Source organism: Emys orbicularis, chromosome 2, assembly GCF_028017835.1.
Source record: "Emys orbicularis isolate rEmyOrb1 chromosome 2, rEmyOrb1.hap1, whole genome shotgun sequence".
NCBI lineage: Eukaryota > Metazoa > Chordata > Testudines > Emydidae > Emys > Emys orbicularis.
In genome coordinates, this window is record NC_088684.1 from 85,557,114 (window position 1) to 85,576,679 (window position 19,566).

At 41.0% G+C, this 19,566-nt stretch overlaps 1 protein-coding gene across 1 annotated transcript in view; it reads left to right on the forward strand.

Annotated features, from left to right (window-relative positions):
* The window catches only part of SMCHD1 (structural maintenance of chromosomes flexible hinge domain containing 1), a 167,825-nt gene extending 148,487 nt beyond the window's left edge, over positions 1 to 19,338 (forward strand). Inside the window, exons 43-47 of the mRNA XM_065397884.1 lie at positions 628 to 737; positions 9,049 to 9,119; positions 9,921 to 10,092; positions 17,958 to 18,116; positions 19,241 to 19,338. Coding sequence (XP_065253956.1) covers positions 628 to 737; positions 9,049 to 9,119; positions 9,921 to 10,092; positions 17,958 to 18,116; positions 19,241 to 19,338 — 610 coding nt within the window. The remainder of the gene's footprint in view (positions 1 to 627; positions 738 to 9,048; positions 9,120 to 9,920; positions 10,093 to 17,957; positions 18,117 to 19,240) is intronic.
* The last annotated feature ends 228 nt before the right edge of the window (positions 19,339 to 19,566 follow it).

Sequence of the window (19,566 nt, forward strand, 5' to 3'; positions counted from 1 at the left end):
CTTTTCTCTTATAGTACAGGAGACTGTATATAACTCCTTTACAATTAACAAAACATTATTGGATAATGTTATGGTACATAGAATTAGGTATTTGGACTTATCACTTAGTACTTTGAAACCCTAACTTTTTCCGTTCAAATCATGAGCATGTTCCCAGAAATCATCTGTAGTCATTCAAATTACTATACTGATCCATTTCCTGGAAGGAGACGATGCAATGTAGAATTTCAGGTTTCAGCTATGCCCCAAAAAGAAACTGAACTAATCAATTTAAATAGATAACATTATATACATTTGCTTTTTAAACACAATTGTACTTAAGTATCTTGGGTGGGTGGGAGATAAAACAAAAAACATGGTTTTTCAGCTATTTGTAAAACAGTGTATCAAATCTGGCCTACATAGGACTGTTACATTCAAAAGTAACTCTAAGTCAGATCAGTTCAATTATATATCACTAGGAATTTGGGTTTCCTCAGGTGATATGTATTAAGGTTGGGAACTTCCAAGTCCTGGCATTGAAGTGTTAATATGTAGATCAAGTATAGTTTCGTGTTTCTGATTAGTGTGTCAAAAACAATGGTAGAATAAAATAAAATGTAATTTGTCTTTTTTTTTTAAAACCAGGACTTTACCTCACTTACGAAATGGAAGAAATCACTTCAGACCTATTGGAAACCCTGTATTCGCCAGAGATTTGTTAACATTTCCAGAGAATGTAGAGCATTGTCAGATAGGTAAATGTCACTAAAGAAGTATTATCTTAATTTATAAACGGAGGAGACACAGAAACCATACCAAATCATATAGTGAGTGATGGCCATTAAAATCTTTACAAATTTGCCTTTTACCAAAGCGATCACATAACTTGTGTTAGAGAGAATGACAGTAATGTTAATTTGCAAATGACAAGAAGATTTTAACGATTATTATCACCAGTCTTCGTTCTTGATCGTCATTCTCCTACTTTCTCTTCCATATATTTAATTTTAAAACAAAAACTTCAGCATTATCTCATATCCTCCAGTTTGTTTCAAAATAATTGGAGTCAATCTTGATGCAAGTTTTAAAAATATTTTCCAAAGTACTGTTACAATATTTGCTGTTCCTTGTCTTTTCAAAACTATGTAGGGTATCATATCACCTCAGACCAAGATACATCCTAGCTGGATTATGTATAATCATATGTGTGTGTTCAGTACCTGCATCCAAAAAGATTTTATCCTTCAACAATTTCACAATATTTTAAATATATTAATTTTCTCATCATACCTTTTCTAGCAATATACTATTTCAAACCCTGGCTTTCTTAAGCTTTTAAAGATCTACTCCAAAACTAAATATAATCTAATATTTTTTATCACGTTACCAGTGTTGAAGCATTCCTCTTCAATATTCATCAAAAACCAATTTTCCTCCAAATCTTTTCCCAAAGTTATGCATCTGCCTTCATTTCACTCGGATTCTACTTTTAATGAACGTTCAAATGATAGACTATTGCGTAGGGGTTGGCAATAATTTTCTGGTGTTGCAATATTACAATAAATATTTTCCAACAGTCTTCCAAGGGAAGTAGTAGAAACCACAATGCTTGAAACATATAACAGGCGACTGAACAAAGTTGGACACTTAGAAAATACCTTGTAGGGCACAGTCCTTTCCTGTCAAGGGAATGGATTTGGGAAAAAAATCCATGGATCTTTGAATTCTGTGGTAATGTATGTTTCTTGCTATCCAGAGGATTAACCAATCAAGGACAACATTATGGAAGGAATAGAGAGAACACTCCTGGAATAAGAGTTCTTTATATGAGTCTTCATAACAGTTGTAATCAGTTGGTCTGCTTAAATTAACACAAGTGCAGTAACTTTACTTCTCTTCTGAAGATTTCAGGAGATAATATTGTGGGGGAAGTATACTTCCAGCTAAGTAATCTTTGAGTAGCGTCCTTATGGTTGCTCCACTTCAGGTGTGGCATTTTTCTTCCATTGGAGACTTTCAGTAGCAATGCCTGTTCAGCCCATGCATGCTCCCTAAGCATCCTCATGCCTACACAGAGGTTGTATAGGGCTGCATGGGCCAATTGTCCTCAGTTCCTTTTCAACCACCTGGGCCGGAGATGGAGTGTTTAGCCTTCCCACTTGGCTATTTGTTAAGCTTGCCTTCTAGTTTAGTTTAGCCCTTATTAGTGTTTTGTTTAGTTTATGTCTTTCATTTGGAGGGTCTTTATTTTATTCCCTCATTTTTCCCCTTACTACCTCCGCCCTCTGGGGGGGAGGGAGCGAGACACTTTCCCTCCTTTACATGGGTATGCTGGGATCACCAGGATTCAAGCACTGTCTCACTTGCCCAAACACTATCCTGCTCAGTGACACATTCCTGTTATATTAGTCTCTGGGGGACATGCACATCCCTCAAAAGTGTAACTTCTATGTAGCCCTCAAGAGCAGGACTAGAAAAAAGTTGACAGATCAGACTCAAACTTTTCAAGATGGAGCGCTCTCTTCATCATGCCTCTGATTCAGGTCAGGGGACCCACTGTGTGCATCAGCCACCCGGTGAGCTTATTGCCCCGTCTGTATCGGCACCACATTCACCCAGACCTTTGAAGGAGAAATCATCAAAAGGTACTGGGAAGGCCTCTAAGAAAAGGAGTTCCAGTTCTCCTTATAGACAGTCTATTTCAAAAATATCTCTGTCTCCACTGAAACTAGCTGTTTCTGAATCCTCCATCACTTGTTGGGTACTATTGAGACTTCAGACTCCTTCAGTACTGAGAGATCTCCAAGACACTGAGTTCATCTAAGAACTACGGTTCCAAACATACTTTGATGCCTAAACAGTCTTTTGTACCAGCTAAGCATGATTGAAGCAGCAGGGAGAAACAGACCTGCTACTAGCAGTACCAATGGACCCTCCTATGCAACCTTCTGTGTCTAGCCACATGACCACCTCAGTACCACGGAAGGTTAAATTGCCTCAGGTGTCACACTCTTTGAGGCATCCAGAATCATTGGTACTCACACTTCTACAAAGGACTCATCAAAGTAGGTTTCTCTTCTATCTTCATTCTCTCACCTGGTACCACAGGACTTTAGGTATTCCAAAGATCTGCATGTGTCTGATGAGCCAGTATCTCCCCTTTTAATGGGTACCAAGCGCCTATCAGTACCAGGATTGTCATGGTCACCAGAATTACAAATCTTTCTGGTACCACTGGATTTTCCACCAGTTTTGGAGCAAGGTAGGGCTCCTCTCTGGTCATCGCAGAGGATTTTTTATCTGATTCCCATGTCTCTATCCAATATTCCCCTACCTATCGCTACAGGGCTCCCTCCCTGATACTTACAGGGAGAAGGACTATTCATGTGAATGGCACACTCCCACTCCTCCTCCATAGTATGAACATCAATGGGTGCCACCTCCAGTGCCTTATCGCCCCCTCTCCCCTCCCACTGGGGACCCTTGGGACACTTACCATCAACAGTTTTGGTCTCAAAGGAACTATTGGAACAGGCAGTCCCCTACTTCAGCCTCCTCAGTTGCAAGAGGAAACATTTTCCACCCACCACCATGACCTCATCTTCCCCAGATGAGGCTGTGTTGCCTTTTCCTCCTTCCCTGGCCATGAGTTCAAAGAATTGCAGGACCAGGTGAAACAGGTTGCAGGCTCATTGCAGATCCAACTAGAGGAGGTCCAAGAATCTCAACATAAAATCTTGAACATTCTGCAAATGTCACCTTCTGTGCACAAGTGGCTCTACCCATAAATGAAGCCCTCCTATATCGTGCCTAAACCATCTGGCAGACCCCAGCAATGGTGCAACCCACACACAAAAGACTTGGTAAAAAGTACTTTGTCCCAGCAAAAGACTCGAAATTTTTATTTTCATATCCTGCACCCAGTTTTTGGCAGTTGAAGCTGTAAATGAACACTGCAGACAGCCATGACAGGGACCTTTTTGGCTGTAAAACCTATTAATCTGTGCCCTTGCAATTTAGGATTGTGAATTACCAAGTGCTCATGGCAAAGTACAATCACACTAATTATTCAAAATTTACTTCTTTTATTGAACATCATAGCTGAAGGTCAGCTATTGGCTCAGACTTTGCTATTAGCCTCCTTAGATATGGCTGATGCAGCAGCACACTCCATCTCCATGGCTACTGTTATGTGGCAGGCATCTTGACTGCAGCTCTCAGGATTCCCTAGGGAGTTTCAGGACACTGTTGAGGACCTTCTTTTTGGTGGAATCAAACTCTTTTGCAGACAATTGACAGATAATTGCAGACCTTGAAGGATTCCAGGGCCACATTTCAGTCATTTGGAATCTACGTGTCTGCAAGCAAACATAGCTTTAGTAGATCTCATAGCATCAGATTTTATCCCACACAATTCTTGGGTTTCCAATGACCCACTGAGCCACACTACATCTGTTTCAACCATGCAGCCACCCTCAACTTCAAAGCATCAATTTTGACAGACTGGTTGAGGGTCCCGATCAACCCCAGTTTATGATCTTTCTGCTGCATCAGTTTACCCACCTTCCTCCCTTTAGGAACCGCCTCTTCCACTTCCAGCTGGCATGGGAGCAAATTATACTCCGGGGGGATTCTGCGCCACTGCGCACACACAGAATTCATGTCCCTCACAGATTTTTTTTTCTCAGCAGAATATAGATTCTGCTGGAGAGGTGCTGCAGTTACACTTTTCAAACACCAGGGATTGCTGTGGCGCCAAAAAAATAGGGCAGCCAGCTGGCAGAGAGACTGCATTCCTCACTGCAGGGCCGGATGAGGAGGCACAGGATGGACAGAGCAGGACACACGGAGCTGCTGGGGGGTCATAGACTGGGGTTCAGAACGGCTAATGCGGGGGACAGACTGGGGCGAGGGCTCAGGAGCTAATGGAGTGACAGCATTGAGCCAGGAACTGATAGGAGGGGACTGAGGAGTGTGGCTGCAGGGGCACATGGGCCTGGGGCAGATGTGCCTGACTGAATGGGAGAGGCTAGGGGCCTGCCAGGGTCTGCATGGGGGAGGCTCTCCAACTCTCTAACAGTTTCCCCCTCCCCTCAAAATAAAAGCCTGTTCCATTCTTCTCCCTCCCACCCACTCCCACACACAACAAACCTCCAAGTTCACTCCCAGGCTCCTGCCCAGCGATTACTTCCCTCTCCCTCGGATCATCTGTTACCCCTGACTCCCCAAGCCTTTCCACTGCTTCTGAGGGGTGCGCAAAAAACATTTCTGTATTATAGTTTAAATTAATTATTACTGAAAGTTCTGTATTAATATGCCAAGTATGGAATCTATTTGTCAAAAAAACATTTCCTGAATCTTTTTTTTTTTTTTTTTTGGTCTGTATTGTTACAGACATACTTGCTGACAGGTATTTTGAAATAAATTACCAAAATAATTGAAACTGGTGTGATTAAATTGTGTTATTTTGACAAATAAAATATTGCAGAATTTTCAAATATGCACAGAATTTTTAACTTTTTGGTGCAGAATTCCCCCAAGAGTAAGATTACATCAGGCAGTTGGGTGCTGGTGGTCATTAGATCAGCTTACTCCATCCATTTCACATCTTTCTCCTCCCCAGCCCCTTCCCTGTCCCTTTGCAGGGACCTCTCTAATGAGCACTTGCTGAGACAGGAGATTGACTTCCTTCTACATTCAGGAGCAATAGAACGGATTCCTGCACAGAATGGGGGCTGGGGTAAGGGGTTTTACTCCCAGTACTTTATGGTCCCAAAAAAGAATGGATGTTGAAGACCTTTTCTAGACTCTTAAACAGCTTTGTGAAAGCACAAAAGTTCAAGAAGGTGACTCTTGCAGCTGTAATTCTATAGTTGAATCTTGGGGATTGGTTTTCAACCCTCAACCATTAACATGCGTATTTCCATATCGTAATTCACCCATCTCACAGAAGTTCCTTCGCTTTCTGGTCAGCCAGGACCACTTCCAATATCGGGTACTCCCATTTGGACTTTTCTCTGCTCCAAGAGTATTTTTGAAGGTGCTGGCATTGGTCACTACCTATCTTCATCAAAAGCCAATAACAGTCTATCCATACCTCAGTGATTGGCTGATCAAGGGCTGGGTCTAATGAAGTTCTTTTCACCATAAAGACAGCCTTGTCTCTGTTCCTCAGGCTAGGTCTCCAGTTCAGTATCAAGAAGTCCACATTGATTGACACCTCTACAGAGAATAGAATCCATAGGGGCATCCCCAGATGTGGTAAGAGTCAGGACTTACCTCCCCATGGACAGGTTCACAGCTCTATCAAACTTTATCACAGTGATTCAAGGAAGCCTGCAAACTTCAATAAGTAACTATCTCCAACTTTTGGGACATATGGCAGCTTGTACCTTTGTAATTCATCATGCAAAGCTTCCCTTTTGCTGCTTCCCGGTGTGGCTCAGAACAGTTTATTTGCCTAACAGACACAATCTAGACAGACCCATATCACTTCCTTGTCAAATAAGAGTCTCCCTCAATTGGTGGAAGTACCTTCACAAAACCTATACAGGAGTCCCTTTTATCCAATCATCTCAAACCATCACCATAACGACAGAAGTATCTTTGTTGGGCTGGAGAGCAAATCTGGGGACACATACACTTCAGGACAGATGGTCTATCCAAGGATCTCGTTTGCACATCAGCATTGTGGAACTGAGGACAGTCAGGAATGCCTATATTCACTTTCTCCCATTAATCAGACAAAATCATGACAAACAATTTGGCTTGCATGTTTTACGTTAATCATTAAGGAGGAGCAAGATCCCCTTCTCTCTGTGCCAAAGCAATAAAGCTATAGAACCAATATAACCAATCACATCTTCATTTCCGTGGCATAACTTCCAGGCATACAAAACACAATAGCTAGTGCTCTTCACAGATGCTTCTATGATTGAGTGGCACTCTCAATCATGTCTTTCTGACCTGGGGGTTTCCAGAGATGGAACTTTTTGCCAACGAGAAGTTCAGATAGCTTTGTTCAGGAGGATTGTGGGGCCTTCACTCACTAGGAGATGCCTTCCTCATCCCATAGATGAGGGGACTTCTTTATGCATTTCCCCCAATACCTCTAATATTAATAGTTCTAGCATGGCCAAGACAGCCTGGTATGCTTACCTGATTAACCTGGCTGTTTGTGGGCAGTCAGCCTTCTGTCCATTTCTTATCTCTTCTCTCAAGATGCCAGTCAGACTCTTCACCCTAACCTGGGAATTCTTTTCCTCAAGACTTACTGTTCTGCAGAGGTACAACAGGTGCTGTTGATGAATAGTAGGAAAAATTCCACATGATATACTTACCTTCAAAAATTGAAGAGATTAAACCATTGGTATGACCAGCAGCATCTTTCATCCACTCATTCTTCCCTCTCAGCTGTTCTGGACTACCTCCTGAAATTGAAAAAGACAACATTATCTGAGTTCCATCAGAGTCCGCTTGACTGCTATAATGGCCTTTCCTTCCCCAGTTGAGCATTTCTTGGTGTTCGCTCATCCCACAACAGAGTGATTTATCAAGGGGTCGAGGAAACTTGTCCCTCAGATTAAAGAACCTGCTCCTGTTTGGGATCTGAACTTAGTACGTAAGTATCTTATGAGGCCTCCCTTTGAGCCGATTGCGATCTGTTCTCTCTTTAACCTATTCATAAAGATGGCTTTTTTGGTGGCTATCACCTCTGCCAGAAGGTGTGGCTTTAATGGCAGACCCCCCAAGGACAAGATTTTGTTATGGCTACATCCTAGGCTCTTACATTAGATGCCATCTGAGTTTCACATAAACCAACTCATCCATCTTTCAGTCTTTTTCCTGAAACCATATCAGTCCAGGATGGATGCTACCTTATACACCTTGTACATCAGGAGGATGTTGGCTTTTATCTGGATAAAACCAAGCCATTCAGGAAGTCTCCCAGACTGTTTGTTTGTAGCAATTGGTGATAGGTCCAGGTCCAAAGGGTCCACGATCTCAACCCAGAGACTCTCCAGGTGGATTTCTGGTTGCATAATATCTAGTTGTGAATTTACCGATATACCATCTCCTTCTAAGGCAGTGGTTCTCAACCTATTTACCATTGATGCAGCCCAGAATGCATTATGTGGACACATCCAATACTACTTGTATGGCCCTGAGGATGTCACATGGGCCGCAGCTCTGTTCTGATTGGACCACAGGTTGAGAACCACTGTTCTAGGATATTAGCCCATTCCACAAGACACCTCTCTGCCTCTGTGGGGTTACTCAAACATGTTCCTATTGTGGAAATTTGCAAGGCTTCAACTTGGACTAATCGGGACATGTGTCTTTGATCAGAGATTTTCAGTAGCAGTTGCCCGTTTGGCTCGCGCATGTGCCCTGTACATCCTCATGCCCCACATTAAGGCTGTATAGGGCTGCACAAGAGAACCAGCCTGAGTTCTTTCCACCACAAACTCACACAGAAGAAACTCTGAAAGCAGAGGGGAAAGAGTTGGATATTGGTGAATTTATAGAGATACATATCTCAAAGAACTCCAGTTACTGCACGAGGTGAGTAACCTCCATCTGTGTCCTAGACACAGAGGCAGTCCTAAAACCTTAGTAAATCTTGTGTAATAAAAACTGCAATTAAATAAAAATACAATAAATTCTGATGGGCTGAAATGCAAAGGAATTGGTTATATGTAGTCCCTTTTGCCTCCTTCCTACAACTCGCAACTTACATTCAGAATTTTCTTACATCATAAATGTCACCCTGAGCTTCATTATTGTTCATTTTTTGTCTTTTTTGCCAGAGAATTACGTTGTAAAAAGCTGTTTTATATTTAAATTACAATAGATATAGCATTTTAGCTACAATATAGCAGATACATTTTTAAAACTCAGTTAGTGGTTATGCAAGCTTTTATTAAGAACTGGTACTGCTTCTCTTAAGCTGTTGTTTTGAGTTATCAATATCATTTTGGACATTTAATTTACTATAGACCAATACCTGTTAAAGTATTTTATTGCTGAGAAGTTTCACCATTTGAAAATTCATTAAATTTACAGTGTTCGGGATGCTCTTAGGTGACACCATCATTATTGACAATTTGGATGCTGCCAATCATTACAGAAAGGAGGTATGTACCTTACCTTCAAGTGTTTGTGTATTTGCTTAAAGAAAATCCTGTTGGGTTACAGATTTTGTATACTTATAAATGTAAAGGGACAGATCCTAAACTGGTATAAATTTTCATAGCTTCATCAACTGAACTGGAGCTATGACAATTTATATTAGCTAATGATCTGCCCCAAAATGCTTTTCATTCAGAAATCCCAATGCACTTTACAATGGATGCAGTCTATAGTATCAATGTTGACAAAATTGTCTGGGTTTTTTGTTTAAAAAAAAAAAAAAAAAATACTACCATATGAATGTTGTAGTATACCATGGAATTTACCCTTGAGCTAGCCAGATGGTGTGCTCTCTGTCCTTAGACTCTCCCTGAAATGCTCAGACTCTCTTGCTTGGAGTGAGGGGTCCTCAGTGGAGGGGGCGTGCCGAACATGCCAGTCTGACTGTGAGCTCTATGCTCTGGCCGTGCAAGGGTCAGCTGGCTGTGAACAGGCAGATCATAATTCACCTTCCAAAGTATCTGCGAGTGACAGAGTATGCAGGGTTAGCACTTTAAAGGAAATGTAACTATACATTTAAATTGAGCAAGTTTGCTCTGTAATTTTGAGATGCAATAGACATGACATTTTTACAGAATCACCTTTCAGTGTAGACCACCTGCATTATAATGTAATAAAGGTAAGTATAAAACTGTGGAGTCCACCACGACTGGCCCACCACTACTGATGATTAAGCTTTTCCTTTTAACAGATTTACTATACCTACATACTTTTTACCTATGAGATTTATTTTTATACCTGTGTAGGTCGTAAAAATCACACATTGCCCAACATTACTGACTAGGGAAGGAGATAGAATTCGCAGCAATGGAAAGTTTGGAGGCCTTCAAAATAAAGCTCCTCCAATGGACAAACTCAGAGGAATGGTATTTGGAGCACCAATGCCAAAACTTTACAGTACTCTTTCTGGACAGATAGGTAAGTTCACAAAGTAGTGATAACGCCCCAAACATTATTTACTGTGATGTTACTTGTATATGTTTTTTGTTACATCTGTCTAAGGTAAGAAGTGATACTTTAAGTTAGGTGTAAGGTTGTCTTTTAAAGTATTACTGTACAGTCACTTTTTTATGACTACAAATTGAAAATTTGGCCTCTAAACTCTGTCATAGTGTTTCTTCAAGAAAAAGAGAAATAACAAAAAAAATTTTTTTGAAATGTTTCCTGTTTTATAGGTGTTAATAGTAAGAGAGCATTGTGGTGGGTTATCCCCCCACCCCCCAGGTGCAGTCTGGGAGCCGTGGGAGCCGCTTTGCCTCCTAACCATTCAGCTGGGTTGGTCTCTCTCACACTGCTCTGCTGGTGATTCACCCAGCCTCTCCAGGCCCTGTTATCATCCAATACGACAGCAAGTGGTACCACACACCCAACCAAGTTACTTGAGTACTTTACCTAAGCCACTCAAGGATAGACAGAGGACAACAGCCAACTTTCAAGCTCCCCAGCCTTTCACCTTTTGATGGAGTATAAACCCAGTATTATACTGTCTAGCACTGCACAAGGATCTGTACAATGCAAGCTCATTGGTATAGTTCACTTTGCTGTCGATGTGGGAAAGATATGCACAACAAGCCTGGGTTAACCAAGCTGAGATTTTCCCAGACACTTCACTTAAAGACACACTGGTTAAAATAAAACATAAAACAAGTTTATTAGCTACAGAAAGATTTTAAGTGATTATAAGTGATAGCAAACAGATCAAAGCAGATTACCTAGCAAATAAACAAAAATGCAAACGGAGCCTAATGTACTAGATAGATAGGATACAAATTAGCAATTTCTCACCCTGATTGATGATACAAGCAGGACTGCAGATTCTTAAGGCACAGACTGTAATTGCTGTGCAGCATGGGTTCGCCTCCCCCGTTCCAAGCCCTTTGTCTTTCAGAGCTTCTTTCAGGTGTTGAGTTATGGGGGAGTGAAGACAAATCATGATGTCACTCCCCACCTTATTTAGTCTCTCCATATGGCAGGAACCCTTCGTTTCAAGCTAAGTTCCCAGCCCCATTTTTGGGTCTCAATTTCTTTGTCAGCCTCTATCCGTTTAAGTTCCAAAATTCTCTGGTGTGCGGCTGCTTGCCTCTGCGCCTCAATTTCCAGCCGTTTTAATTCCATAAGTCTTTTATATTTCTTTTCTTTTTCTTCTGCCTGCAATCTGCACAGCTCCAATTTCATGAAAATTTCACACACACTCATTTTCCTGCTTTTCTGTCCCTACTTCTCTTGCCCGAAATAAGCAAACAGAAAATAACAAGCTGGTAACGTCCTTTACTCATCTCATCCCTTGACTCCTTGACCCACTACACTTAACTTTCACTTAAGATCTCCATCAGTGTATGAAGTGCAAATCTTACTCAGGACAACAAGCTGTGTGGTTCACCCTGCTCGACTACGCCACTGTCACTGTGCCTCAGTGGGTCACAACTGAGAATACCAAATTCAGGACAAACTGCTGGGAAATAGGGCAGACATACCCCAAAACTGGTGGTTATGTGTAAGAAATACTCAACCAGCAACAAAAGTAAATTTCTGTCTCAAAACAATGGCTAACCAGAAGTCAGAAAAGCAGTCTCCTAAGGTATCCCAGTCCTTGTAACCACCAAAAACACTAAACTTAATGATGAGTGGTTATTTAAAGACTAGAAGCCATTGGCAGTAAAATGTTTTTGAAGTGCATGGTGGAAAGCATAACATCCAACAAATGGATTTTGGAGGTCTTCGTATCCGGTTGGCTCATCCATTTCACATCCATCCCTCCCTCCTGTCCCTCTTCCCTGTCCCTTCAGTGACCCTTTTCACAATCAGTTGCTGATATTGCTGTATTCTCTTCTACATTTAGGAGCTATAGAACCCGTCCCAGCTCAGCATGGGGGAAAGGGGTTTTATTCCAAGTACTTTCTGGTGTCCCCCCCCCAAAATGGAGGATGGAGACCAGTATTAGATCTCAGATGTCTGAAAAACTATGTGAGACAGCATATATTCATGATGGTGACCCTTGTCACTATGATTCCCTCCCTATATTCCAGGGATTGGTTTGCGATCCTTGGCCTTCAAAACACCTATTTTCATGTTGCAATTCACCCCTCTCACAAGAGGTTTCTTCACTTCAAACTCAACAACAACCATTAGTACAAAAGATAGATTTCATAGGGCCTTCTCTGGATGCAGTGACGGGCAGGGCTAACCTACCTACAGACAGGTTTCTCACCCTGAAGCAGGAGTAGTCCATTATTTTTGTCAAGGTCCAAATTTCTTGGTCAAGGTATAGTCAAGGTCCAGACTCCAGAGAAGAAAATAATAAAAATAACAATAATATAATAAATAAATAAAAAGATTTCATGGTCCATTCAAAAGCATCTGGTGGTCTGAAATTGGCCTGTGGTCCGCCTATTGACTACCCCGTCCTAAAGAATCTCATCTCAAAGATTCAGCTCAGCCCTCAAACCTCAGTAAGGCATTGTCTTCAACTATTGGGGCACGTCACGGGTGTCCGCTCAACATGAGCAGTGCCTCATGTTGGCCATTCTGGGGATTAGCTCTGCCAGCTTGCGCTCTCTCTCTCTCCGTTGTTGGCTTCTCCCATCTTGTCTGACTTTGCTTCCCTGCTCACTCCCGGGTCTGCAGCTTCCTCTCTGTGGCCTGTCCCTGCAGCCTTTCCCAGAAGCAGCACCCCACCCCCCGCAGCCAGCTACCTGGCTTTATACAGGCCCTGCCTGTTCCTGCAAAGGTGAGCCTGTCCTTAATTAGCTGCCTCCAGCTTGAATCTCCCCTGCTTGCAGCCTAATTAAGCTGATTGGGCCCACCTGGCCTAATTCAGCTCTTACAGAGCTAGTGTGGGGAGTCCACCCCATCACAGGGCACATGGCAGTTTGCATCTGTGTAACCCAAAACGCCAGGTTACATCTTCGATTACTTCAGGGATGGCACAGGACAATCTGTATGCCGAAGAAGCACAGTCTGGACAAGCAAGTGTCTGTACCCAGCTGGGTTCTGCAGTCAGTGGAAAGACCCTTCAGAGGTCTGTGCATGAGTCCTGTTTATTCATGATTCCCCAACCGCTGTGATAATATCAGATGCTTCCTTTTTGGGATGCAAGGGCACATCTAGAGCCTCACTCAATCCAGGGCAAACAGTTATCCCAACAGCAGCTTTTCGACATCAATCTTCTGGAGTTGAGAGCAGTCAAAAATGCTTGCTTTTACTTACTTCCTCTGATCAGAGCCAGATCAGTCGAGATCATGACAGACATATTTTATGTCAATCATCAGGGAGGGGCACATTCCCATTCACTCTGCCAAAGATAAAAGTCTGGAATTGGTGCATAGCCAACCAGATAGTTATCTCAGCTTCTTCCAAGTCTTCAAAATACCATGACCGATGATGATCTCAGCAGGCACTTTTCCCAAAATTATGAATGGGAGCTAGACTCATGAGTCCTCAGCAACATATTCTTACCTTGGGAATTTCCATAGGTAGATCTCTTTGCAACTGCTGCTAACAAAGTGCAAGAAATTTTGCATGCGAGTGCCATCAAAGTCCCAGTTCTCCAACCCACCTTTTACAGTGTTTTTCAAGTAAAAGCTATAATCACAGCCACATCCAAAGTTTCTACCTAAGGTGTCTTCTGAATTCCATGTTAATCAGACCATTCATCTCCCAGTTTTTTCCCCCCAAATCTCATCAGACTAGACAAGAAGATGCTTTCCATACCCTGGATGTAAGAAGGACATTAGCCTTCTATCTGGACAGAACCAAACCATTCAGACAGTATCCTAGACTTTTTTTCAGTTGCAGACAGATCTGCTATCTCTACCCAGAGACTTTCAAGATGGATCTCAGCCAGAGTATTGTTGCATGTTATGACTTGGCTGACATTCATCTTCCTTCTAAACTGATAGCTCATTCTACAATGTCACAATCTACTTCTGTGCATTACTCAAAGATGTTCCAGTTACTGAAATCTGCCGAGCTGCAACCTGGACCTCTGTACATACTTTTTCCAACCATTTTGCTCTGCTTCATGCCTCTAGATCAGATGCTGTGTCTATGCCGAGGGTTAGATCAGCATAGCTGCAGTTGTAAGATGCGTGAATTTTTCACACCGTTGAATGCCATTGCTATGTCAGCCTAACTTTTAAATGTAGAGCAAGCCTCAGTAGTTTCCGCTTCATAGTTCTAAAGGAGTAAATAATAATGGAGTAGACACCTTGATTTTCAGTAGACTATGACTCAGAATACACAAGAGTAGCGGATCTGTTAGATAAGGAAGTGCTATCTTTCCAAGTCATTTTTCAGAGTAGACTGATACTTTAAACTAGGGCTGTCAAGCAATTACAAAAATTTATTGTGATTAATCGTATTGTTAAATAATAATAGAATACCATTTATTTAAATACTTTTGTATGTTTTCTACATTTTCAGATATATTGCTTTCAATTACAACACAGAATACAAAGTGTTCACTTTATATTTATTATTATAAATATTTGCACTGTAAAAATAAAAGAAATAGTATTTTTCAGTTCACTTAATACAAGTACTGTAGTGCAATCTCTTTATCATGAAAGTTGAACTTACAAATGTAAAGTTATGTACAAAAAATAACTGCATTCAAAAATAAAACAATTTAAATCTTTAGAGCCTACAAGTCATAGATTCATAGATTCTAGGACTGGAAGGGACCTCGAGAGGTCATCGAGTCCAGTCCCCTGCCCTCATGGCAGGACCAAATACTGTCTAGACCATCCCTGATAGACATTTATCTAACCTACTCTTAAATATCTCCAGAGATGGAGATTCCACAACCTCCCTAGGCAATTTATTCCAGTGTTTAACCACCCTGACAGTTAGGAACTTTTTCCTAATGTCCAACCTAGACCTCCCTTGCTGCAGTTTAAGCCCATTGCTTCTTGTTCTATCCTTAGAGGCTAAGGTGAACAAGTTTTCTCCCTCCTCCTTATGACACCCTTTTAGATACCTGAAAACTGCTATCATGTCCCCTCTCAGTCTTCTCTTTTCCAAACTAAACAAACCCAATTCTTTCAGTCTTCCTTCATAGGTCATGTTCTCAAGACCTTTAATCATTCTTGTTGCTCTTCTCTGGACCCTTTCCAATTTCTCCACATCTTTCTTGAAATGCGGTGCCCAAAACTGGACACAATACTCCAGCTGAGGCCTAACCAGAGTAGAGCGGAAGAATGGCTTCTCGTGTCTTGCTCACAACACACCTGTTAATACATCCCAGAATCATGTTTGCTTTTTTTGCAACAGCATCACACTGTTGACTCATATTTAGCTTGTGGTCCACTATAACCCCTAGATCCCTTTCTGCTGTACTCCTTCCTAGACAGTCTCTTCCCATTCTGTATGTGTGAAACTGATTTTTTCTTCCTAAGTGGAGCACTTTGCATTTGTCTTTGTTAAACTTCATCCTGTTTAACTCAGACCATTTCTCCTATTTGTCCAGATCATTTTGAATTATGACCCTGTCCTCCAAAGCAGTTGCAATCCCTCCCAGTTTGGTATCATCCGCAAACTTGATAAGCGTACTTTCTATGCCAATATCTAAGTCGTTAATGAAGATATTGAACAGAGACGGTCCCAAAACAGACCCCTGCGGAACCCCACTCGTTATGCCTTTCCAGCAGGATTGCGAACCATTAATAACAACTCTCTGAGTACGGTTATCCAGCCAGTTATGCACCCACCTTATAGTAGCCCCATCTAAATTGTATTTGCCTAGTTTATCTATAAGAATATCATGCGAGACTGTATCAAATGCCTTACTAAAGTCTAGGTATACCACATCCACAGCTTCTCCCTTATCCACAAGACTCGTTATCCTATCGAAGAAAGCTATCAGATTGGTTTGACATGATTTGTTTTTTACAAATCCATGCTGGCTGTTCCCTATCACCTTACCACCTTCCAAGTGTTTGCAGATGATTTCCTTAATTACTTGCTCCATTATCTTCCCTGGCACAGAAGTTAAACTAACTGGTCTTTAGTTTCCTGGGTTGTTTTTATTTCCCTTTTTATAGATGGGCACTATATTTGCCCTTTTCCAGTCTTCTGGAATCTTTCCCGTCTCCCATGATTTTCCAAAGATAATAGCTAGAGGCTCAGATACCTCCTCTATTAGCTCCTTGAGTATTCTAGGATGCATTTCATCAGGCCCTGGTGACTTGCAGGCATCTAACTTTTCTAAGTGATTTTTAACTTGTTCTTTTTTTATTTTATCTGCTAAACCTACCCCCTTCCCATTAGCATTCACTATGTTAGGCATTCCTTCAGACTTCTCGGTGAAGACCGAAACAAATAAGTCATTAAGCATCTCTGCCATTTCCAAGTTTCCTGTTACTGTTTCTCCCTCTTCACTAAGCAGTGGGCCTACCCTGTCTTTGGTCTTCCTCTTGCACTGAATCCTACTTCTTGTTCAGCCAATCACTAAGACAAACAAGTTTACATTTTCAGGAGATAATGCTGCCCGCTTCTTGTTTACAATTTCACCTGAAAGTGAGAACAGGCATTCGCATGACACTGTTATAGCCAGTGGCGCAAGATATTTATGGGCCAGATGCACTAAAGATTCATATGTCCCTTCATGCTTCAACCACCATTCCAGAGGACATTCATCCATGCTGGTAACGGGTTCTGCTCGATAACCATCCGAAGCAGTGCGGACCAAAGCATGTTCATGTTCATCATCTGAGTCAAATGCCACCAGCGGAAGGTTGATTTTCTTTTTTGGTGGTTCGGGTTCTGTAGTTTACGCATCGAAGTGTTGCTCTTTTAAGACTTCTGAAAGCATGCTCTACACCTAGTCCTTCTCAGATTTTGGAAGGCACTTCAGATTCTTAAACCTTGGGTCGAGTGATGTAGCTATCTTTAGAAATCTCACATTGGTACCTTCTTTGTGTTTTGTCAAATCTGCAGTGAAAGTGTTCTTAAAACGAACAACATGTGCTCGGTCATCAGACGAGACTGCTATAACATGAAATATATGGCAGAATGCGAGTAAAACAGAGTAGGAGACGTACAATTCTCCTCCAAGGAGTTCTGTCACAAATTTAATTAATGCATTATTTTTTTTAACAAGCATCATCAGCATGGAAGCATATCCTCTGGAATGGTGGCCGAAGCATGAAGGGGCATACGAATGTTTAGCATAACTGGCACGTAAATACTTTGCAATGCCGGCTACAAAAGTGCCATGCAAATGCCTGTTCTCACTTTCAGGTGACATTGTAAATAAGACGTGGGCAGCATTATCTACAGTAAATGTAAGCAAACTTGTTTGTCTTAGCAATTGGCTGAACAAGAAGTAGGACTGAGTGGACTTGTAGGCTCTAAAGTTTTGCATTGTTTTGTTTTTGAGTGCAGTTATGTAACAAAAAAAATCTACATTTGTAAGTTGCACGTACATGATAAAGAGAGTGCACTGGAGTATTTGTATGAGGTGAATTGAAAAATACTATTTTTTTTTGTTTGCCATTTTACAGTGGAAATATTTGTAATCAAAAATAATATAAAGTGAGCACTGTCAACTTTGTATACTGTGTTGTAATTGAAATCAATATATTTGAAAATGTAGAAAAACATCCCAAAATATTTAATACATTTCAATTGGTATGTCTGTAGGAAAGTTTACCTTGCCTGTATTATGTCTAGCAGTCTTTTTTATTAGTGGCCGTTTAAAATAATACCCACAGTGGGAGTTTAATTATTTAACAGTTTTCCATGTTTTGTGTTTTATTACCCTTTTGTTCTTTTTCTTCTATTAGATCTTCTTCAGCAATACCGTACAGCAGTGGTCAAACTGCATAGTGTTAATCAGGATCTTCATTTACAATTACAGTCCCTTAATACTCCAGAGATGCAAAAGAGAAAACAGGAGCTTGCTGAACAAGAGAAAAGTCTCAAGCTAATAGAGGAGAAACTGGGTATGTTATATTAACTTTTTGTTAACACCCATTTGTCTCTCTGAGGGGGGAGAACAGTCAATGGACTAGCATACTTCCACATGTATTAATTTTCAGAAAACTAGAGAAACCAAACCACAAAGGCATGGTTATGAAGTCATTTCACAAAGTGAGTTTTTACTTTAAATTGAGATTTAGGTTCTTGATAATGGTTTCTGATTTTTTTTTCAAGGAAAATAATATAAAAACTACTTGCAGTGCAGTGTTATGCATCATGATCCAGATGTACATTTTCTTCCAAGGTGTCTTTAACTGACACCTTGAAAGAAAATCTTATTTTTATGATCTAAAATGGCTTGCGAACAAGAGATTATGATCTCAGTAATAAGAATTACATAATTTTATTATTATTTTTGTTTGCCAATGTTAGGAAAAGCTGCTTGTTGAAATGACTGTACAGCAAATAGTTGGACTGAGGGTGTTTCCTTAGCAAGGTGTCGCGGGGAAAGCGTGCCCCGTCCCCTTTTGGGGCAGGGTGAGGGTTATTATTTCCTCGCAGCTGAGTCAGTGCGATTCTCCTTTGTCTCGGGATAGCATGGCCCAGGGGTGAAAGTCAATATAACTACCCACTCCTTCAGGGCTGCGTGGACCAATGGCCAGAGTCAGTAGGGCTGCCCTCTTCTTCAGCAAGGCCCAAGTCAATATGCCTCCTCAGCCCAAAGGGTGGAGTTAACCCTTGCAGTACCAGTGTGGGGCAAGTGCACCCCATCACACAAGGGCAAAACATTTTTTGACCCTTTTGTTTTTTTTTTTTCAAGACCATAATTCCCTAAAGACAAACTTTCCAAATGTAAGAAATGTTGAGTTGATGTCAAACATTCCTATAACGTATATGAATAATATGGAAACTAAGCATTTATTCTCGGAGACCTACAAGTAAAGTTTATAAGTGATTATTTTTGGTCTATTTTCCTTTCCTTTAACCAGATTTTAACATTAAGGAAGCAACCTTATTTGTGTTGAATGGCAAAACTTACCATTTTGAACTTTTTTTTATGATTTGCACCACTGTTTTATGAACTATTGTATAAAGAGGGTGAAAAAAGGTTCTGTTTTTGATGTATTTTTATTTGTACTTCTCAAAGGCATGACCCCATCAGGTAAAGGCACTGAATCATTACTTCCGCTAGAAGCACTTGATATGTCTGACAGTCCCACTCCTCCCAAAAGAATGAGAAGATAAACATTAAAAAAGGTATATAGGTATGTCTATCCTGAGTTCAGTCATTACTTTCCCATATACTAAACTAAGAGAGAAAATTGGTTTATTTCTGCCTCAGGAAGAGGAGTGCTTTTTTTTTTTTTTTAAATAACAATCATGTATAGTCGCCAACCACTAAGATAGATATAGATTGTCTGTAGGAGGCAGACTTCCCAAGAGACTTACAACTTCCTGCAGAACTTGTGCTGT